This window comes from Marmota monax, unplaced genomic scaffold, assembly GCF_021218885.2.
Source record: "Marmota monax isolate L192 unplaced genomic scaffold, Marmota_monax_Labrador192_F-V1.1 WCK01_AAM20220418_F8-fsc00209, whole genome shotgun sequence".
NCBI lineage: Eukaryota > Metazoa > Chordata > Mammalia > Rodentia > Sciuridae > Marmota > Marmota monax.
The window spans coordinates 2,179,997-2,203,985 of record NW_026694493.1 but is presented as its reverse complement, the minus strand read 5'-3'; the positions used below and the strand labels follow the sequence as shown (position 1 = coordinate 2,203,985).

General features: G+C 38.6%; 1 protein-coding gene and 1 long non-coding RNA gene across 8 annotated transcripts in view; one reads left to right on the top strand and one right to left on the bottom strand.

Moving 5' to 3' along the window:
• The window catches only part of Smg7 (SMG7 nonsense mediated mRNA decay factor), an 82,351-nt gene extending 80,978 nt beyond the window's left edge, over positions 1 to 1,373 (bottom strand). For all 7 annotated transcript variants that reach the window (XM_046419542.2, XM_046419545.2, XM_046419544.2 and 4 more), the window contains exon 1: positions 988 to 1,373. Coding sequence is in view for 1 of the 7 variants with exons in the window: in XM_046419543.2 (XP_046275499.1) it covers positions 988 to 1,016 (29 nt within the window). In the remaining 6 variants the exon portion in view is untranslated. The remainder of the gene's footprint in view (positions 1 to 987) is intronic.
• Positions 1,374 to 1,806: 433 nt separating this feature from the next.
• On the top strand, positions 1,807 to 2,845 carry LOC124075896 (uncharacterized). Its single transcript, XR_006846204.2, has 2 exons — positions 1,807 to 1,939; positions 2,371 to 2,845. It is a non-coding gene; the product is annotated as an uncharacterized LOC124075896 (long non-coding RNA).
• The last annotated feature ends 21,144 nt before the right edge of the window (positions 2,846 to 23,989 follow it).

Sequence of the window (23,989 nt, the reverse complement as noted above, 5' to 3'; positions counted from 1 at the left end):
TCCTTTCTCGCTTCATGATAGCTGAGGTCTTTATATTCAACATGCTCTCTGCTATCAGGTACTAAGTTCCATTGTATCTGTATCTTCTCCTTCTTGAAATGTTCATCAATAGCTGCCATCCACCCACCCCAGACACACATCTCTCTCTTCTCTCTTCTCTCTTCTCTCTCTCTCTCTCTCTCTCTCACACACACACACACACACACACAATCCATGCGTCACTGTATCTCGGACATACAAGTTCCTTACACCACACTTAATGAATGCACACTACTCTCAGAATGGTATCTTCCAGCTACACTGATTCCAACCCAGTTTCTTCTAGGGAACACAAGCTTGTTCATAGAGAGTGCCTCCCTCTCCTCACTTCCCCATTCATTCCCCGTCTTCATATTCCCCCCACCTGGTCAACTAACTACAGATGAAATTAATTCTCACTACTCCCAGCCCGCGAATGAAGAACGAGCTCTAGTTTCCTGCCGTCTACCCCCCTCCGGTCTGCCCTCCCCCCCAGCACCCCAGGTGTGCCGACTTCCACCCGGTCCTCTCCGCATGCATCCCTCCAACCAATCCCACACCGCACCACGTTTCCCCTGCCACAGGGATCGGACTCCTCCACACCCACCTCCACCTGGGGTCGCAGATGCCTTCCCAGGCGTCTCTCCCCACCACTCGCCGGCGAGCCCGAGACCCCGGGCGCGCGCGAACACATATTCTCACGCTTCCCCAACCTCCCTCCTCGCACCGGGAGAGGCCGGCTTCGCTGGAGCTCAGCCTGGCCGGCAGGAGCTCGCCACCCTTGCAGGCATGTGGGTGCCCGCTCCGCCCCCTCCCGCAGATCCCCTCGGAGCCCCCGCCTCCCAGCCGGGGAAGAGGAGGACGCAGCAACTCCCCCACCACCCCGGACATACCACCTCTGTGTCTGTTGCCTCTTGCCCTAACCCTCCGCCTGTTCCCACCACGTCCTGGGCAGGCCTGGGCACTCACCGGAGATACTGCGCGCTCTGCAGGCTCATCCTCCGCCGCCGCGTCTTCCCGCGAAGCCTCCGTGGGTCTCTCAAGCTCCTCGGAGCGGCCCCGCGGCACCACGGGTGCTGGCGGCCGCCGCCATCTTCCTCTCCTCCGGCTCCTCCTCACTCGGCGCGGGGGGAGGGGGGGAGGGTGAGTGAGGCGAGGGGGAGGGAGCGGGGAAGGCTGCTCTAGCTGCTGCTCTTGGCCCGTGGGGCGCAGGGACACTCCGACCCGGGAGGGGGAAAGGGGAGGGAGAGGGAAGGGGGCGGGGGAGAAAGGAGGGAGAAACAGAGGAAGGAAGTGGGGCTTCTCTCGCGAGATTTCAACAGCGCTGGTCCTTCAGGGTGACTTCCGTCTTTCTGTACCGCTCCCTCTTGGGAACCACAAGGCGCCTTTACGGCTGCTGCGGGATCTGCTGGTGGCGCTTGGCGGCTTCCTGCGGATCCACCCCTCTTCTCCCGCGCGAGGAGGCAACCCCAGCCTCACCAGGAACATCGAGCCCAAATCGACCGGGAGTTACACTCAAAGTCTTCCCCCCGTCTTTCCACTCCACCCGATTTCTCTCTTCCTTTTTCCACTCCTCCACTCTTCCCCGCCGGAAACGCCGCTCCTTCCTCCTACAGTTCCGCCCGCCAATCCCTCGATTCTTGTCTTCCCTCGCGCACGAGTGACGCGAAGGCCTCCTTCTTCTCTGCTGCCCCTCCCCATGCAAACTGGGAGACTTTTGGAGGAGGTAGGGTGGAAGAGAAAGGAAACCAACCGGATTGGATAAGCAGCTGTCATGGCAACTGGAGGCTGTGGTTGTATCGTCATAGTAACCGGAGTGTGCGGACAGGGTGACCCTCCCCTTGGCGAAAGGATTCCCGGGAAACCGCCCAGGATTCCCCCGTGACTTCCCTTCCCAGGCCACCCTGGCGTGGGAATCGAGGTAGTTTTCCCGGGCAGTGAAGTCAGTTTCCTCCTCCCTTCCCTCCTCCCTTAGCAATTGTGGGGAGACCCCGAGGCATTCACCGTGGGCATTTCCACCCGGTTGCGGGCGGGAACCACCTCCATCGTTTCCTCTCTGAGCCGAGCGTGGAGTGGGCCCGGCCTGCGAAGAAGATGCAGGGCCTGAAGGCTGGCGGGTGGTGGGCTGAAGCGGGCAGAGCGAAAGCGAGGCTGCGACGCCGGGCTGCGCAGTAGGGCGACGGGTTTCCCCACAACTGCCTCGGGCTCAGGGAGGCGGGATCCCGCCTGGACGGGGTCCCTGAGGGAGGAGAGCGGCACACGACAATAGCGATCCCTCTCCCGCCGACCAGCACATCCGAGTTTTCCTGCCAGCAGACCCCTTCCCGAAATCCCCTCCGCCCCACCCCACAGGACACCGTCGGCGACTGAGCGTCCGACAGCCTGCGGGACTAGACCGGCGAAGGTGGAAACACGTCCTAGAAAGCTGACAAGTGGTACTCAAGCATTTGAAATCCAGGACGGTCGGAGGGGCTTATTACTGCCCTCCCTCTTAGAAGGGTTCCCAGTAAGGATCCCGGCTTGATTATTAAAGGCCGCTTTTCAAGTACCCTCCTCCCAGGAGTCTCAGTATTTTAGAACTTGACACCCTGTAATTTGGGGATCAGAGAGAAAATATTGACTAAACTAGTGTTGGCACGAAGGTCCAATGAAAGGAGTCTAGGAAAAGAATTTTCCATTCTTATGAACAACTCTTTTTGAATGTCTTATATGCATTTTGTGTCAGGTACGGGGCTAAAACGCAGTCAATGTATTGTAGAGTGTATGAGAATTGCTGGAGAAGTCGTCATGCTGACAGCTTGAATAAATTGACGTTTTCCAAATTTCATTTTCAGTTCATCTTGTGGAGTCATGTAAGCAGGTATCCCAAAATACTTGAGAATAAATAATGGTACGCAACCTTTAGAAACGCACCCCTCACTGGATAGTTAAAACCAGGATTTGAATGCGCAGTTTTTGGTTTGGTTTGAGTATCAGATTCCTGCCATCTTTCCAAGCTAGCTGAAGGGGCACTTTGAAATCCTTCCCTGGGACCGCACCCACTAAAAGACCGGACCAATGTTTATTTGGAACTTCATGTTTAAGTTTGGGGGAAAGAAAAGTACAGCCGACTTTGAAATAAATCCCAAGGACAGGTTGTCATTAACGAAATAGAAAAGGAAAGTACTGCCTAATTTGAAATAAATCCCAAGGACAGATTGTCACTAAGGAAACAGAAAGTGACTTGTGCCCCTCGTGCTGCAAACAAGCGCCTAGTATGATGCGCGATGACGCGCGGTGATTGCGGCAGTACTTTGCCCCCAATCTTCCCTCTGACACCAAGGCGCCGCCCACTCCTGGGAAAGAGAGCCACCTAGTGAGAGACTGGCACATCTCCGATGTAGCATCTTGCTTTTCCTTCAGTCGTGAGAGCCCAAAAATGAAGATTGCTACTACATAGTTTGTTTCCTTGAGTTTATGAGTTAGATTCCCACAGAATGAAGCTTTTATGTTTGTGTAAAATAATTACTCCCTTGCTATTATATCTCACGTCTGGGGCACGTAACGCCAGTGAACAGTATATGAGCAGATCTGGTACACTTACGATATAAAATTTATGAAAATATTACTACTGTTATTAAATATTTTGGAAACAAAATGGAATCAGAAAGATGAACCCTTTTGTAATAGTTTGCTGATTGATGTTCAATAAGCATTTACTGAGCACTTACATTTCAGGGACTGTCCAGATTATTATGAATACTATGATGAAAGAAATATGTTCCCAGTCCTGGAAGAATTCATCTTCTGGTAGAGACATTGTACTAGAGAAATGACTAGGAGGTAAAATAATGGGTGTAGTAATTGAGGTAAGAACAAAGTAAGAACACTGATGAGGTCGGAAATAATAAACTAAGACTTTTACAGGGTTTGTTAATGCTTTACAATATCCCTACACACTAGATAGAACAATAGTAACATCACATTTATGCTAATCTTTTTTTAAAAAACATTTTTTTTTAATTTTTGGAAGTAGTTGGAACCAATACCTTTATTTTATTTATTTTTATGTGGTGCTGAGGATTGAACCCAGGGCCTCACATTTGCTAGACGAGCGCTCCATCCCTGAGCCACAACCCCAGCCCCACATTATGCTAATCTTAAAAATAACTTTTAAAAATATGATTCAGAAAAAATATTACCTGAAACTTACATATTGCTAATGCACATTTTATTGTCTCATCTCCTTCTACTGTCCCATTTAACAGACTTGATCATCATCCAATGAAGTAAAAATCATAGAATGCAAACATTTTTCTGCATTAGGTTTTATTCACCTTTTCCCCTTGCAGCTGTAAATTAAATCTAAACCAAAAGAAATTTCCCTATTTCCATTAATCCTACCTGATTTTAAATTATTTGGTTTATCTTTCTGACTCAAGTGATTTTGTGGAAAGTTCATAAGTAACAGGTCTGAGTGTGTCCCAGCTCTATCATCTCAGCATCTAAACTTCAGTTTGCTGAGGACATTACCTATCACAGGCTTCCTATGAAGTTTAATGATGATATATTTTGACTGTTGCAGCAACTGAGGTTGAGGCAGAATGATTGCAAGCTCAAGGCTAGCCTCAGAAACTTAGACAGTCTTAAAATAAAAATAAATAAATAAAAAGGACTATGGATATGGCTGAGTTGTTAAGTGACCCTGGGTTCAGTCCCCAGTACAAAAAATATATATATACATATTGACTGAATTTATAACATGTATAACACTGGCACATAATAAACATTCATTTTCTCTGCCTTTTTGCTCTTTAATATCAAGCTAAAATGAATAATTTAGGACTTCTGCAACATAAAATTATTTTTTATCTTTTAAATGAATTATTTTTTTAGTTGTAGATGGACACAATACCTTTATTTTGTTTATTTATTTTTATGTGGTGCTGAGGATGGAACCCAGTGCCTCACAGGTGCAAGGCAAGCACTCTAACGCTGAGCCACAACCCCATCCCCTAAATAAGATTACTTTTTAAAATATTTTTTAAATAATACTATAGTCTTTGTGCATAATACTCATAGGTCTGAGCATACTTCCAAAGCTATCATTTGGTGGTAGAAGATCAATTTCTTTATTCATTATTTTGATTAAAGAACACTATATCAGGACATTATTAATTAAATTCTAGAAGTTTGAAATTTTTCAAAAACCTTTATCACTGCCAAACAGCCCAATATAACCATATTTCTTCCCAATTAAATATAATAGCCACTTTTCAACCAAATACTGAGAACTTGCTGAGAAGTTACTCTTATGGTTCTCACCAAATATACCCAGAGCTTCATTAACCTTACAATTAATACATAGCAAGCCTCCTCCCTTTTTATAATAATAGTTCCCACCTGTTCCATGAAACCTTAATAAGTACTCATTTATTTTAATATTTAACCTACATATTCTGAATGTTTCCAAGTCATGTGCACAATTAAGCACTTAATAGATGTGTTTCTATTTTGATGAGAATGATTCATCAATTGCATACTTGAGCATACTGAGTGGCGTTCTTTAGTACCACACCTGAGACAATGGAGCTAAGTAATTCAATCAAGTGAATGATTCATTCTCTTCAAATAGTGAGTCAGTTACAAATTGGCATTTAAACTCAGGTCTTCAGTTGCACAAAATTTCTTAGATCAAGGGTCAGCAGCATCTTCAAAGAGTTTACCTAGTGTATGTTCATTCTTTCATTCCTAAGAGGGAGTTGCTTAGCCTGAAAAATAGTAAAAAAGCATTATAGTCCTAGATCCATGGAAAACCACTTCTGGTTTGGGAGGCAATAGGTTGCCAGTTAAGAAATGGTAGTCAAGAGTGCTCTTTATCTGTCTTTCTTCCATTTTCCTAGTGTTTACTAAAGGAAACTACTAATTTCCAAGAATTTCCCCACATACTCAAGAAGCAAATACCTCTGAGAAATTACTATACCGGAACAACTGATAATTTAATGGACACAATCAAAAGAAGACAAGAAGAGATGCTGATAGGGAAGATGGAAGAGTATTTAAATATAAAAATATTAGCCTCTCTCCTCTATTGTCAGAGGACCTTAGTGTTAGTGCAGCACTTTACTACTCAAACACAATGCTAATCAAAGCCATCCTGTGGTCCCAAATCTAAAATCCCTGTATTTCATGTCAATGTCTGTTGTATTTGTGTTATCCATGACTGCCGTTTTTTTTTTTTAAAACATTCAACTAAAGGCACATAATTTTTAATGTCTTCTAGTCTTTTCTAATTTCTACTTTGTAGATACTATTTTTGAGCACATAGAATATGTTGCTGATATTGTCATAAATCTGTTCTTCAAAACTACAGGAAACCACATGTTCATGCATGTGCACAGACACATATCTTCTTCCTTTCACTGCCATTGTTACTTGCATTTCAACTTAAAATGTGATAAAGATGAAAAACAAAGAAACTTAATTTCTTAATCTGAACTTGAATGGGATTCATCTGCCTCAGCCTCCAGAATTGCTGGGATTACCAGTGGTGCCACAGTCTGTCCAGCTGAAAAAGCAAAGAAACTTAAAGCAGGTTCATTGCTCTGAAGCATACCAAGGTTATGTACCCAAGCACAATTTCACTTTGCTTTACTAGCCCAGTCTTCTCAGAAACTTCTATGTATCAGAAACTTAGATGGTTTGTCCCATATTTATGAAAATTCTTAATATCATTGAATTAAGAAATAAGAGGACACTGCACAACAAATTAAATGGTAAATTAATGTATTCTTTCATTCCACATTTTAGCCATATTAAGCTTTTAAAAAAGCTTTCTTTTGATTTTCCTCCTAGATCAACGCCTCTACTGGCTTTCCAATTACCCTTAGGACTTTGTTCCCAATCCTTTGGGTGACCTGAACGTTCTGACCCCTGCCTGACTCTTTTCCAACCCCACCTACCTACCCATGCACCACCTTTGCCACTCCACCTATAATGACCTCTTGGATATTCTTCTCAGAGATTTTAGACAAATGGTTCCCTCTATATAGGTAACTTTTCTTTCCAGATTACTTTTCTCTTTTTTGCTGAAAGCCTATACCTGAACTTCTCTGGACAAATCGCCTCTACTTCCCTACCCCCCACGACCAAGCTAAGAAACTATACTAGTACTGTGTCCATAGCACTGGGTCCTTCTTCTTGGCACCTTTTATGGGTATAATTCTTTGTTCAATGTCACCTCCCATTATAAGCTCTGTAGTGGTACTGTGCTTATTTTGCTCACTGCTGTATTATCTTTCTCCTAGCAAAGTGCCTGGTACAAATGGTGTTCACTAAATGTTCAATCAGTAAATTTAAAAAGAACTAATACTGCTAGGTGTGGTGGCACATGCCTAGAATCCCAGTGGCTCAGGAGGCTAAGGCAGGAGGACTGCAAGTTCAAGATCAGTCTCAGCAATTTAGCAAGCTCCTGAGCAACTTAATGAGACCCTGTCTCTAAATATAACATAAAATGGACTGGGGATGTTGCTCAGTGGTTAAATACTCCTGGGTTCAATCCCCAGTACCCAAAACATAAAATAAAAATTCCTGACTACCGTACTGAGGAATATTCTTTAAAAGTAATCCCTAAGCAATAAGTAAGGAACTTTACTGGGCCTTCAACCAATCTGGGTAATTGAAATCCGCTCTTATATTTAACAAGAATGAAAGTTTTAATTAAATGACACTTATTTAGACAATGAGTAAAGTATATAAATATAAGATTAAGGATAGCTCATCCATTATATCAAAGTCTCAAGCTTTAATGTGGAAACAAAGTCTTCAATATCCAAATTATTCTTAACTTTATGTTTCCTAATATGGGATTAGATGAAACAGTTAAACCTCTCATATGTGACAGAAAAAAGACAAACTGCTGGGGGAAGATAGCAAGAGATAAAGGATATCATCAGCTAATCAGAAAATAGGACAGAAAAATTAAAATTTAAAATTCAGGACTGGGGGTGTGGTTCAAGTGGTAGCGCGCTCGCCTGGCGTGTGTGTGGCCCGGGTTCCATCCTCAGCAACACATAGGAACAAAGATGTTGTGTCCATCGAAAACTAAAAATTAAATATTAAAATTCTCTCTCCCTCTCTCTTTAAAAAAATAAATAAAAATAAAATAAAATTCAGAAAGCATCTGTAATCCCAGCGGCTCAGGAGGCTGAGACAGGAGGGTCACGAGTTCAAAGTCAGCCTCAGCATGGTGAAGCCCTAAGCAACTCAGTGAGACTCTGTCTCTAAATAAAATACAAAATAGGGCTGGGGATGTGGCTCAGTGGTCAAGTGCCCCTGAGTTCAATCCCTATTACAAAAAAATCATAGCATAGAGTGCAAAGCTCAGCTGTCTCTACTTCTCATCAGAACACCAGAAACACATTTATATATTCTAGCATTATTATTATTTTTCTCCTATTATGGGATGAGGATTAATTTTTTTTTTTTTTTGGTGGTGCTAGGGATTGAACCCAGGGCCTTGTACATGCGAGGCAAGCACTCTACCAACTGAGTTATATCCCTAGCCCAATGGTAAGATTCTTAAAGAACCATATCCAATTTCAAAGTAAATGAGATAAAATAACAGTGATACACCTAGCAATGTTTGGCACTTAATAGAAACTCAACAAATGGTGCTGCTTTTATCATACACATAGAGAGAATAAGAATTTCTTAACACACTCAAATTAATGTAGGTAAAACTTTTTTTTTTAACACAAAATACTATAAAATTGCATTTGTAGATGGAGAGGTATAGAACACACTGCCTCAAAATCACTTATGTCATTAAAACTAAGTATAATTTCCAAGACAGAGAACAGCTTTCACCTTCTTCTGGAGGCCATCTCAGTTCATTAGCTATTTTATGTTTGAATGAGATGAGATTTGAAGGTCTGTCTCAAAACTGAAGAGGACAAGGAGGCTCATAAGGAGTAAAGCCAGCTGTTTTTATCACCCACTGTCTTCTTCCAAACTAACATCTCTGGAATAAGTTGAGTTTGAATGTATTCACCCCTTCACTCACTTGCTCATTTGTGTACTCACACTTGTGTTCTCTCTCTCTCTCTCTCTCTCTCTCTCTATCTCTATCTCTCTCTCTCTCTCTCTCCCCTTGGCTGAGATGGACATGCATGGTTTTAATTCTTCTTTAACAAGTTTCCTTTTGTGAGACCAACTCTATGGGGCTTGCCAAATATTAAAATGCAACATTTCCAAAATGGAGGCAGCAGTGGACCAAGAGGTCATAGTTATTAGCTGTGGAAAGAAAGTGAAATTGATTTTCTATAATTATTTGGGGGAATAGTCAAAGTTTAACATTAAAACACAGCAGGACTATTAGGTAGAGTGAAAAGCTGAGGGTCTACAGAGAATATTCAGTTGATCAATTCCTATCTTTCTTTACTTTTTCAAAACAAACTTATCATATCTAAATCAAAATTTTACTTCTACGAAACTTAATCTGGTATATCCTTATATTAAAGAAAAGTTTGATGAGTTATGGATCCTCTAGAAATTCCCTATGTATTCATTCTTTAATTCATATATCAAAAGTATATTGAGAATTCACTTTAATGGTGAATAATGCCATCTTGCCCCCAGAGATTAACGTTTAGAGGAGAATTAAGCTAAGGGGTAGTTATACTGTAAGTGATAAATGCTGTCAGGGTGGATGTCTTTGGAACCATTCTACCTTGAGACTGACTGCAGACATGCAATCAGATAATCTACATTAACATCCCAGTCAACTTCAAAGTTCTTCACAATGAGACTTTGATAGTTCACTTTTTCAAATTCTGTTTCCAGCAGGAATAGGAATGCATATGGTTCAACCTGCCAGAAAAGTAATGGAAAACCATGGCTAAAAGTATAGTCCATTAAAATATACCCAAAGGATGTAAAACTACATATAAAGTATAACTGTGAAATAGAATTGCGTAGATAAATAGCCAGAAATAGAACAGAATGTTAATAGCAGTTATTTCTGTGGTATCACGTATTTTTCAGTATCTCCCACAATTAACAATTAAGCCAATTTTATTATTCTTGCTGTTGTTGTTAGGGGTTGTTGTGTTGTTTTGTGATGCTGGGGATCTAACCCAGGGGCTTGCACATGGTAGGCATGTTCTCTACCACTGAATACATCCTCAGCTCTGTTGTTTTTAAAGAATGCTTGAACTATCTACTATTTTACAGGAGCCTAAAACTAACACTGGAAATTAAAAGTCAAATTAAAAATAAGTGTAATCTTTTTTCATAACTAATACTTGAAAACAAGATCTTATTACAGGGAATTCTGTGATTCTAATATAGCATCTGATACTGATACTATGTACGAGTGAAAATTGGTGAGTATGATCACTTTTTGAATGCACCGTTACTTGTTACTGGACAGTGAGTTCCTCAGTTCTTGTCTTCCCTAAAGAAAGACTTTGTTGAGAGATACAGATAGAATAAACATAAAGGATTTATTCAATGAAACAAAAGCACACTCCAGAGAGCATGGAGCAGGCAATCCCAAAAGAGGGGGCCGCCTGGGGTTTTCCATGTGGTGGGTTTTTATATTCGGTTTGGAAGCTCTTCCTCATGTACTGTGTATCCAGGGCAGTTACTGTGGCTTCCCACTATAGGTTGGTGTGCCTGCGCTGATTTCCCCATGTTGGAAAATTTCGCCATGTTGGAAAATTTCCCATAGGAAATCCATGGGGGTGGGGGTGTGTGTGTCAGAACCACAAATGTAAATGATATTACAGTGAGCCCAGATTCACCCTTGGACAGTGTCTCAGTGCTCTGCACATGCTCCAAAGCTGAAGTCCAGTTCCTTACACTGGTCACACCCAGTTCTTGTTAGTTTTGAGAAGGCAGTTTCTGGCCGTGAAGGAGGTGGTTTATGAGTGGGGTTCTCCATCTCTCAAGGTGGAGTGAGCCTGTTCCTCATCCCCTCGTCCCCTTGCTCTTGTCTGCCTTTCTATCTACTTTAACATTACAGACCAGCTCTTAATCTACTTCTGGGAACCATCACAGTCTGAGAAAGATGGTAAAGCCTGCATGGGATTAACCTGAGAACCAAGTGAAGTCAGAAAAGTCTAAAGCTAAACCTGTATTTAACCTTTTTGGCCGTTTCTTACCTTTGTAATTCTCTCCTCAACTTTAAGGCACACCCTGGCCCCTCCCAGTTATGTAACAACCTGCATTTCCTCATTTCTCTGGAATGTGACCAGTCAAGAACCACAACCCTTCCCTTCCCCATCCCCTTTCTTCCTTCTCTCCTTCCTTCCCCCTACTTCCTCCTCTTCTTCTTCTTCTTCTTCTTCTTCTTCTTCTTCTTCTTCTTCTTCTTCTTCTTCTTCTTCTTCTTCTTCTTTTCTTTATTTCTTTCAAGTACAAAGGCAGAAAAAGAAAAAAGAAAACCCTGAAATCTGGAGGAAGAGATGGATGAGCAAAGAAGCACCCTGCCTGATGGTAATAATATTGTTAGACATTCATACATCCTGCTTTCCAGAAGAGATTTCAAGAAGAATCTAGATCTTCGATCCATCTTAAAAGCAAGAAAAGCAACTTTGTGGCTGCTGGAAATATATTTTCAAACTCGGCAATCTTTAACCTTTGAATGAGGCATCCCAAGTTTTGCTGTTATGGTCTAAGTCAATGATGATTCCATTTAAGATCCAGTTCAAGGAGACTGCTATACACCATGAGAAATTTTGCATTACCATTTTGAAGAACATATCATTTGAATTTGGTCTTTGGAGCCAGATACATTGTAATCCCAGCCACTGGGTGGAGAGGCCTGAGGCAGGAGGATCTTGAGTTCCAGGCCAGCCTGGGCAACATAGTAAGAACTCTTCCCACAATAAATAAATGAACTTGGCCTTTGGATATAAAGTGGACTGTCACCCAATCTTACATATTTAGTAAGAATGAAAACATCATTTAAAAACAAAACAAAAAAACTGGTTGGGGTTGTAGTTCAGTAGCAAAGCAGGTGCATACTTGAGGTACTGGAGTTGATCTCTAGCACCACAAAACAGAGCAAAAACAACCAAAAAACAAAAACAAAGAACAGTGCACAGTGAAGTCCAGACAGTTGTTAAACTACTCTATACTTTATAGACAGAGATAGTCAGGATCTTGAGATAGGTTTAGAAACCTTTAAATTAAATATAACAATGTCTTATAAATTTTTATTCTTTCAGAAAAATTTGTTTATGGTACTGGGGATCGTACCCCAAGGCACTTTACCACTGAGCCACACCCCAGCCCTTTTATTGTTTATTTTGAGATAGGTTCTTACTAAGTTGCTTTGGGCCTCACTAACTTTCTAAGGCTGTCCTGGAACTTGCAATCCTCCTTCCTCAGCCTCCTGGTTATTGGGATTACAGGTGTGCTCCACCATGCTCAGCTCTTTCAAACTTTTTGAACTATGTGAAAATACTAATCATGTTTTATGTTTGTTCTACTGAATCTAATGACATTTTCTTTTTCATTCTACCACCCTAACCTCATCTTTAATTCATTATACTGATGTGACTCTGGTCCTATTAAGTGTCCTTTATCTGAATCATTGGAACTAGAAGTGTTGTAGATTTCATATTTTTCTGATTTTGGAATATTTACATGTACATAATGAGGCATCTTTGGATAGGACCGAAGCCTAAACACTAAATACATATATGTTTTCTACACCTTATACATATAGCCTGAAGGTAATTTTATACAATATTTTTAGTGCACCTGCATTTCTACTAGAACTCATAACATAAGGTGAGGTCTGAAATTTTCAATTGTGGCATCATAACAGAGCTCAGAAAGTTTTGAATTTTAGAGTATTTCAGATTTTGGATTTTTGGATTAGGGATATTCACCCTATACTGATTTTTAAAAAATGCATAGATTGAATAAATTTAGGACAAAGACTGATGACTTTAGAGCAAGAATTTCAGCATCAGTGTGTGTATGTGTATATATATATATATATATATATATATATATATATATATATATATATATAAATTTCTCTTGATTGGTGTATAGTAAGATAGTCAGAGAAGAGACTATACACTGCCTCCAGCCCAAGCCGGAAGCCCTGGAAATTTATGGAGATTCTAAATAAGTTTCTGGCATTTGAGAACAGAAGAAATCTGAATCCCCATTACTAAGTAAAGCCAAAGTTAGCAAGATCACAAAGTTCCAGAATGTCACAGGAAAATAGTCAAAATGATATTATGAGCTCACACTTTGAATTTCTATATCTTCTCCAAGAATTTCAATAAGGAAAAAAATGAAAAGACATCTCTGGGTTCATTATCATAATAATCATCTCTGGGTATCAGAAACAAAGGAGCGACACAACTGGGTTAGTGGGGCTACAGTTATGGCTCTGATTGTCTTCTGGGTCTGGAAGCAGGTAGAAGCTGGCTGGGAATTTGAATCTTTCAGAGCGGTGGCAATCAAAGGCAACCCATACAGGCTATAGTGCCTTCATCAGTTTCAGTGTAAAATTGGGATTTGGGAAAAATGTGACTTCTACCCTGGGCTGGATTAAAAAACCTAAACAGTGGCTTAGGAGGCTGAGGCAGGAAGATTGCAAGTTTGAGGCCAGCCTGGGCAACTTAGCAAGACCCTTTCCTAAAATAAAAATAAAAAGGACTGGGGATGTAGCTCAGGGGTAAAGTATCCCTGGGTTCAATCCCCAGTAACAAAGCCACACAAAACAAACAATTGCTTGGCTGGGGTGGTGGAAGAAAGCAGAAAAATCAGTGCACACAAAATGGGCCAATCTGTTTTCTAGCTCAGTAAACAGACTACCATGTCCCCAGTATCCCTGAGAGACAGAGTCTTGAGCTACTTACTTCTGGACTAGGGCTTCTCAAGTCTACAAGGAAGCTACACTAAAATAGGAAATGGGTGGAGTAAGTAGAAGAGTAAAGAAAAACGACCACTTACAAATGAGCTGCAAATTACAATTTGTGTTCAAGGAAAATTAAATTTAAAAATTAGCCAATCTTTCAAGTTAGTTTTTATATAATCTGTGAGTTTCTAATTAAGATTATATTAAAATATCCAATGTAGTTGTTGGAATAATTTTTTCCTTATAATTTTGTTAATTTTAGTTTTTTTTTTTGTTTTTGGGCCTTGTACATGTGAGCAAGCATTCTGCCAACTGAGCTATACCCCCAGCCCTAATTTTAGTTTCATATCATGGTTAGCTGCACAGAATTTCTTTTACTTTTTAATCTTTACCATTATATAATTTATATTTATCCTTACTCATTTTTCTTTGCTATATACTATTTTGATACTAATATTAAACTTTGACTTTCTTTTTATTGGCATTTGCTTGCCATAAATTTTTCCTTTCTTTATTCTTCCCTTTCTATATTATTTTATTATGATCACATCTTTTGTAAATAGCAAATAGCTGCTTTTTAAAAAAATTCTTGACAGTTTATGTTTTTTAACTGAAAAGTTCAATTCACGTGAGTATAATCACTTTGAAATTATCTCTACTATTCTCTGATGTACTTTTGATTTTCTGTTTACAGTACTTTCTGGGTTGGTTATTGTTGCTTATTTATTTGCCCTTTCTGTCTTCATTGGATTGATGATTTAAAATTTTCCTTTCTTTTACCTCTGCTGATTTGGACTCTGTAAATTTTATTTTATTTGTTTTTTAGAAGGTACTCTTGAAACTTTGGTGTGCAAATTCAACCATTTACTTTCTTAGCAATTTCTGAAGTTTTAAAAATACAACTCTCATTTTGCTCCAACAAGACTGTGTTTTGCTACTTGATGCATATAGTGGTTACTTTTATCTGGAATTTTAGTTTCATATTTATGAGAACATAAAACTATTGCCACACAATCAATTGATAATTATATTTATCAACCTAATTTGTTAAATTTTGTGTTTACCATTTATTTACTTAATGCTACAATTTTCTTCTGAATTCACTTTTTTTCTTTTTCTTTTCTTTCTTTCTTTCTTTTTTTTGGGGGGGGGCACAGTCTCACTAAGTTCTTTGTATCTAGCTAAATTACTGAGGCTGGCTTTGAATTACAATCCTCTGCCTCAGCCTCCTGAAAGGCTGGGATTACAGGAGTGCACCACTACACCTAGCTTCACTTTTTTTTTCTTGTTGCAATATGTCCTTTAGTAGTTCTTTCAATAAAAATTTATGGTTGGGGGTGGGGCTGGATAGTGAGATGTAGAGATCAGTGTTGCCAAATATTTCCCCCTCAGTGCTTTGGAGATGTTACTGAATTGGCTTCTGGTTCTCTTGCTACTGATAACTCTGGTATCTAATTATTCTCCTATGGGTCATCTGTGTTTTCTCTTTGATGGCTTTTGAAATTTTCTCTTTATCCTTAATGTTAAGCATCTTCATTACAGTTCATCTAGGTGGGAATTTACTTTCACTATTTTGCACTTTATATGTAATTTTATTTCAAGAACCTTAGGAAATTTCCAGTATCATCTCTCCAAATAGTACTCCAACCATTCCCTTTTTTCTTTCTTTCTGAAACTATTAGATATGTCCTTCATGTGTTCTGTATATTGCTGTATAAGAAAACACTCCAAAACATACTGGCAAGAAACAGTACCCATTTGGATAAATACATCAGATAAAACTTGACTCTGCTTCACAATGTCCAGGGTGCCAGATGAGAAGACTTGAACAACAGATGGTCACTTGAAACTGCTGGGAGATTTTTTATTCACATATCTAGAGGAACAAAGTGTGGGCCAGGCTGGGATAATAGCTTGGAATACTTGCACATGTCTTCATCACAGTGGCCAGAGAGTATCAGACTTCTTCCATGGTGGCTCTGGACTCCAATAGTGAGTATTCCAGCAAACAGAGCTGAAGCTGCATGGGTCTCGGTTATCTAGCCTCAGTAAATACTGTCCACCAGTAAATACCATAATACATTGAGGACAAATAGTTTACCAAAAATGTAACAATGGAGCAACAATTTAGAATCTACCTCTTTATTCCACTAAGAAGAAGACCCATAGTCTCCTCTCACTGGATACAAATAAAGCATGAAAAAGTTAAGAACCATAATTGAAAACTAAATCTCTTAGCTAACTAGGCTATTAATTTGATATGAGTATAAACAAAATGAACTCTTCAAACATATTTAATAATGAGATTATAGAAGCATTCCTATTAGAGTCAGGACATGACAAACCTACTGTGACTTCTACAGTTAACATTATACTACACGTTCTAATCCTTGTATTTAAGACAAGATGAAAAGGTACTTGATGATTAGCATGGAGAAGTAAAATATATTTATAAGTAATATGATTTCTTAGCTAGAAACTCCAAGAGGCTCTATAAGAAAAAAAATTATATAAATGAGCAATGTTGTTAAATACATGATCATTATGATAAAGCAATAGCAATTCCATATATACCTAAGAAGTAGGAAATCCATACACCTATGTAATAATGGAGGAAAAGATCACATTTACAATTGCAACAGGAACAATAAGATTCTATGGAATAAACCTAACAAAAATGTACAAAGCCATTATAAAGAATTTTATGAATATCAAAGGGCAAAAAAGAAGATGGTAATAAAAAGTACATAATACTAAATTCACAGAACAAAAAATCAACAGTGTAAGGATTATGATTACCCATAATTCATTGCACTTTCAATCAAAATCCCAACAAGGCTTTTTTGTAGAACTTGACAACTTGATTCTAAAGTTATTTATACAGAGAAAAGGTCTACAAAGAGCCAAGATAATTCTAATAAGTAAGGGAAGTGTAATTTGTCCTCTCTGAAAAGAAGACTCCTTATAAAACTACAGTAATTAGATAATGCAGTGTTAGGATATGAAAAAAAGCAATGAGGTAGATACAAATATATATGGGAATTTGACATCTGATAGAGAAATTATTAAAAGTCTACTAGGTTCAGAGGATGTTGATTTTCTGTACAAAAAAAAAAGTACAGCTAGACCTCTATCTCATACCTTATACGTCCAGTTATTTTTTGTTTTTTGGTATCAGGATTCTTTTACATTCTTAAAATTTATTGAAGACCTCATAGATTTTTTGTTTGTATGAATTATATACATTGATATCTACCATATTAGAAATTAAAATTTATAGAACACATATGAACAAATAACACACATTTTTCATTAATCATCAGAGTGATGACATCATTACATATTTTTAGACGTCTGGAAGGCCCCCCCCCCCCTGCTCCTGAGAGAATGACTAAAAAAGACAAATAACATCTTACTGATATTACAGAATAGCTTTGACATTGAAGACCTCCTGAAAGAGTCTTTAGAGACTCCCACTTTCCTCTTACTATAATTTGAGAACTTTTATAAATTAAATTCCAGATGAAAAAGATCTAAACCTGGAACAAAATTAAAAAAACTTTATTCAGTTTTAGAAGTATAGGAGAACACATTTTCAATCACAGAGGAAGGATTACTTGAATGTGACATCAACAAATTACAAAGGAAAAGCTTAATAAATTTATACACTCCATATTTAGTAATTCTGCTTGATAAAATATCCCATAAATAAAATTCAAAGAAATTTTTGAATAGCCTGGGAGAAGTTAATTAAAATAAAAAAAAAAAAAAAATATATATATATATATATATATATATATATATATATATATATAACAAAGCATTAGTATTCAGACAATTAAATTACTTTCATAAATAAGAAAACAACCTGATAGAAAAATAAGAGAAAATATGTAATCCGAAAAATAGAAACAAAACATCCATTAGACAGTAAAAATTTCTAAGTCTAACAATCTCATGTGTTGGCAAGGAACTAGGGAAGTAAGAAATCTTAACTATATTGCTAGTAGAAGTATAAATTGGTACAAATACTTAGGAGAGTAATTTAGAAATTCCTTGCCTTGTTGAAAATGCATACATTCTGTGATCCAGAAATATCTCTAATTCTAGAAAAATGTTGAAAATATTCATAAGGAAATATTGATTCATTTATTTAGTAAATTTATTTAGTAAATAAATATTGATTCATTTATTTAGTAAATTCATTTATTTAGTTTATTACGTTGCCATCTAAACCAAGTATCATGCTCAACCATGGGAATAAAATGATGAACAATACTACTCTTGTGAAAGGAAAGAGACTTATAGGTAAGCACATATGTTAGTTCTGGCAATGGTGAGTGCCTGGAAGTAAGTTTATTAGGGTGAAGGGATGGGGGCTGGAGATACTATTTTAGGTAGGATGGACAGGTAAGGCTTTCCTATGAGAGAAAATTTGAGGAAACTTAGAGAAGTAAGGGAGCAAGATCTGTGCTTAAATTCTGAGGAGAGTGACTGTCAGACAAGAAGTAAAAGCAGTGTTAATGCTTTGAGGTAGAAATAAGCTTGAAATATTTGAAAGGAAGAAAGAAGACCAGTGAGGTGAGGTGGAGATACTAAGTGGCAAGTGGGAGAGAAGAATCCGGAGAGTGGGCAAGAGCTGGGTCACAGAGGCCTTTAAGAATAGGTAGGGAGTTTGAACTTTTCTTTTTAATTAAAAAAAATTATTGTTGTTGTTGTTGTTAGCTATAGATGAACACACTACCTCCATTCCATTTACTTATTTTTATGTGGTGCTGAGAATTGAACCCAGTGCCTCACACTTGCTAGACAAGCGCTCTACTACTGAGCTAAAAATCCCAGCTTGAGTTTAGATTTCTTAGTGGAATGCAAAGTCGTTGGAGGGTTTTGTACAGAGATATTATTCACTTAATTTTTATAACTTTCAAAGATCAAAACTCCTTATAAATGCTGGTTTGATAAAGGCTTAGGGAAGTAGCCACTCACATACAGTTGATGGCTGTGTAAAGGATTAAAGAGCAATTTGGAAATATCTTTCAAAAGTAAAAAATGAACATACCTATGGGCACAAGTTTCATTTCTAGATGTTTACCCAGTGAGTCTACTCAATGCAATAATGTGAACTATTGGCAATATTATCCTTCAAAAGAATGGTGAAATAAAATGGTGCAAGCATTCAGTGAATGCCAAGCAGCTACTAAAATAACCAAGACACTAGCTAGCTCTCCATGTACTGTCCTAACATGGAAGAATATCCAACATATATTGATAAGTGAAAAAAAATCAAAGTATAGAGCAGTATGTATATCATGCTCTCATCTGTGTGAAATAGAGAGAAAGTGTATATTTATAAATACACAAAGTACAGGTGAAAAGAAATTGGTAAGCGTGGTTCTATCTAGAGAGAATTGTTTTAAGGGATAGAGTGAGGAATGAAATATACTTTTCATGATATACTATTTTGTGCCTTTTGATTTTGTATATATATGCTACTGTTAAGGATTAGATATGAAGTGTTCCTTAAAGGCTCAAGAAAGTTTAGAGTGAAATGATTAGGTTATAAGAGCCTTAATCAGTGCATTACCCTGCTGATAGGGTAACTGTAGGCAGGTAGGGTGTGGCTAATACGGGTGGGTCACTGTGGGCATGCCTTTGGGGGTTTCTTCTTTCTTTTTGGTGGTCCTGGAGATTGAACTCATGGCTTTGCACATGCCAGGCATGCTTTCTACCAGTGAGTTACACCCTGGCCCTGCCTCTGGGGTTTATATTTTGTCCTTGTTAAGTAGAGTAGTATCCCTCTGCTTCCTGGTGCCATGTCCCTAGCTGGTTTCCTTTGCCATGCACTTCCGCCATGATGTTCTGCCTCATCTCAGGCCCCAAGGAATAGAATCTGCCATCTATGGGTTGAGACCTCTGGAACCGTGAATTGCAAAATAAACTTTTCTTCCTCTAATTGTTCTTGTCAGATCTTTTGATCATAATGGCAAAAAAAAAAAAAAAAAAAAAAAGCTGACTAAAACAGCTACCTATTCAAAAATAAACCAAAATTAAAAACAAAAGAAAAATCTATAGTAAGGCAGAGATAGCCATTTATTTAGTCATTCAATGTAAATAGACACAACTCACACACTTAAGTTACTCATGGAACACTACTGAAAAACTATACTGTACAATCAAATTTGACTCCTTCGAAAGAGCACAATCCTGCAGACTCAGGCCCTTTCACACACACACACACACACACACACACAAAAGCGACTTCTCAAGTGGTATCTCTATGGATCATTATGGAACCATCTCACCCAAAACATTTTGTCCTGTTAACTTGTTCCAGTTCTGGAAATCCCTACCTTGAATATATATATATATATATATATATATATATATATATATATGCATTACATTTTCAGGAAAACCCCTATTATGCAGCAAATATATAACCATGACTAATCTGGTAACATTAAGAGGGTTTTCTTTGTAGGTTGCCTAACATCTATTTCCACAGAAATGAAGTTGGCTTAGTGGGAGGCAGTTTAAAAAATCTACTGCATGAAATCCTGCAAAGGAGAGTTTATACCCTGGAGATTTGCCAAATGAGAGTTCCTAACAGACCTCATGAACATACATTTAAGAGAAGTGGGGAAAATGATGAAACTTTGTTGAAATTATCAAATACCAATTTATGAAGTAACCCCTGACTATAGACTAGGGTGAAATCCTACACTGAAATGACAAGAAGATCAAAATCCACAGTTATGCTGGGTGTGGTGGTGCACGCCTACCATCCCAGAGGCATGCAAGATGATTGCAAGTTTGAAGCCAGCCTCAGCAATTTAGTGAGTCCCTGTCTAAAAATAAAAGATTAAAAAAGGGCCAAGGATATAGCTCAGTGGTAAAGTACCCCTGGGTTCAATTCCTAGTACCCAAACAATTAAACAGAATTAAAAACAGAAACAAAAAAATCCACAATTACTGAATACAGGTTGACAGTAGACCTATGGCCTTCAGTAGTATGGGCAGGGATTTTCCTCCTGTAATAATGATATAGCCTGTTATAAAATAGTTTTCTATACATCATCTACCCTAATATTAACTGATGCATGTTCTGGATTGATATTAGTATCTCTGGCTGTAATAAAATGTTGCTAAAATAATGTGTTCCATGATCAAATAAGTCTGGGTAATAGTAGGGTTAAAGTAGGATTTTGTTTTTATTTTCGTTTTGATAGGATTTCTCAGAGCCTATAGTGTAGGCAGAGGGAAAAAATGTCCCCAAAAAGTGTTCCCAAAATTATCTTCCCACAGTGCATCTTATGGACTAATGTTGTATGGGACATTTGGGAACTGCTGATCCTTCCTACCCTTATCCTGGCCTCCTATTTCTATATTGATAATCATTTTTGTCCTGTCTTACCTTTTTTGCCCCTGAGTTACTACATATCCTCTATTATGATGTTCAGACCTGGAAAATATTGATGACATCAGAAGTGATGCTGAGACCTTCATACAAGGTCTTCTTTAGCATTTATTATCATCCTCCTAGGCATGACTACAAGAGAGGGGCTGTGCATTTTCTGAAGCACATATAATCTGTAACGAGACTCAAGAGATCAGTGTCAGATTGGAGTGAGCCTGAATGCCACATCTCATTGTCTAGGAGGCCTGCCTGTCCTGTAGGTGTCACAATGCCGTGTGTAACCTTGTTTTGCCTTCTATTAGGCCTCAAAGGCTGGGTCCATGGCCTGAGCTTAGGCCTCCCCAGAGCAGTGTCTATTTCCACTCTTCATGTTGTTGTTTGTTTGTTTTGGGTTTTGGTTTTGGCAGAGCTGGAGACTGAACCCAGGGCCTCACACATGCTAGGCAAATGCTCTACCACTGGGCTCTCCATCCTTCCTTGGTCCATTCACCTAAATTCCTAAAATCCATGTGATTTTGTCTACTAAATGATGTGAATCATAAAATAAAACTCCTTTAAGTTTAAAATTAATTAGAATTAGACACTGCAGACAATGGAATGCCACCTCTGTCAAAATATTGCCTGATTTGAAAGTAGAGCAATTCTGGCCAACAATCTCCAAGGGTAAGAGATTCAAGTCAACGGGGCCCCACCTATTATTTTTTTCATGTGCAGGACCCAGGCTCATTCCCAGCTCTGGGGAAAAAACAATAAAGTGGGGAGGTTCTGATTACATATATATTTGTTCTTGTTTTTGTTTGCTTTTTTTTTTTTTTTTTTTCAGTGCTGGGGATTAAACTCAGGCCGCTGCACATGCTAGGCAAGCATTCTGCCACTGAGCTACATCCCTGGCCCTCTGATTACATATGTATTTGTAAACCAGAGCTTTCTCTAGCCTTAATATTCATCTGGATATTTTGTTTCATTGAAAAGAATCACAAATCCATCTTTAAAGAGCTTTGAAAAATAATTTGTGTTCACCAAAATCTCTTGAAAACGTAACAGATCGATCACATCACAGAACAAACAGTAGAATTTAGTTAAAACCTCCCTTTCCTGTTCATTTAAATGTAGTCCCACAGAGCAGCTGCTTCCATATACCCCTGCTCTTCTTTTCTGTCGTACCTTTACTTTCCATTGTTCTACTTTTCTTTGTCCCGTCCCTTTTCCACAGATCTTTTTCACTGTGGAGTATATATACACTTTAGCATGTTTCCCTGTTCTTCTGTTTCTTAGCACTCTTTCTTTCTATTACCTTCCCCCACTTAGCTCATCAACTCAAGAAAGAAGCTGGAAAAGTGAAGATGGACAATTCTTACAGGTACACTTTGTGTCTGACCTACAAATGTTATATAATATAAATTATGTCCTATATAACATGTCACATTCAACATACATGAAATATACATTGTGTTATACCATATATCCAGCAGAATGTCAGTTTAACATGTATTTGTCATCTGTTCTGTAAGATTGCCAAATGAATGGACTGATCAAGTTGTTTCTTCTGATGCTCTAGTAACTAGCTCATTCATACCCTGTACTCAATTCTGCAGCAGAGCAAATGGTGTTCTAAGGAGTTTCTCCAAAGACTGTGTAATTAAGCTGTGTGTGAGTAAAGCACATGGACAAAAATATTCAGGTATTTTTCATTTATGTGAATAAAGCTGCCCATCTATCTTCCTCTGGTCAGATAATCTGAGCTCACGTGGGAAGTCCTTTGTGTCTCGCTTGTGCTAAGCAAGATAAGAGAACCATTGAGTAGGAACTAGGTCAGCTGCCTTCCACTGCTTATCACAGTCATCAAAGCAAATTTCTTAGGCTTAGAAGTTTCATGTCTTTTAAATGGATTCCTTGTTCTCTTTTCTTCTATCCAAACTAGAAGATTTATGCTTTTAAGCAGGTTTATATATCATTGTGTGTGTGATTTTTCTCAAATTATTATTTTTGGTTTGCATGTCTAATTATTTGCTGAACAAATATATGTAAAATATGCAAATATATATTCAGGCTGAGTATGAAAGTTTAGAATCAAAAGTAAGAACTTCTTCAGAGAGAAACCAAACTTGAAAAAGGAGAGAAAATGTCAGAATATATTCCCTAGTGTTCCTACTGCTTGATCTTGGTCAGAGTAAAATCAGGATTCAGTGGTGAGGACCACATACTGTTGCCATGGAAATAATTGTGCTGTCACAAATTTCGTACTATGACTTCATGATGAAGAGAAACAGATGGTCTGGAAGAGAATGAAGACCTAGGGGTTAGCACAATTGTTTGAGGAATAAGCCATCTTAGGTCTTTTTTGGTAGTGGGTGGAAATAAATAATAAGCAAAACCTAGTCATTGTAGCTTTACAAAAGTCACTGAGAAAGAAAGCTTAGCCAGGGTAAAATCACAGAGCTCTTTCCAATGAGAGAAAATAACCAAACATTTTAACTTAGAGGGAAGCACAGGTAAGAAAATAAAATAGCCTACAATAAGTCCATATTCCAAAGATGCTTCTCCACCCTTCCCCACCTCTCACTATATCTGACCACTAATAAGGTCAGTAATATCTTGAATGCTTAGGGCCAGCAGTGAGGCCCACATGTGCCATAATTTTTATACTGCCACATTTTTAGCATTTCATTTGTTTTCAGTGTTAGTTT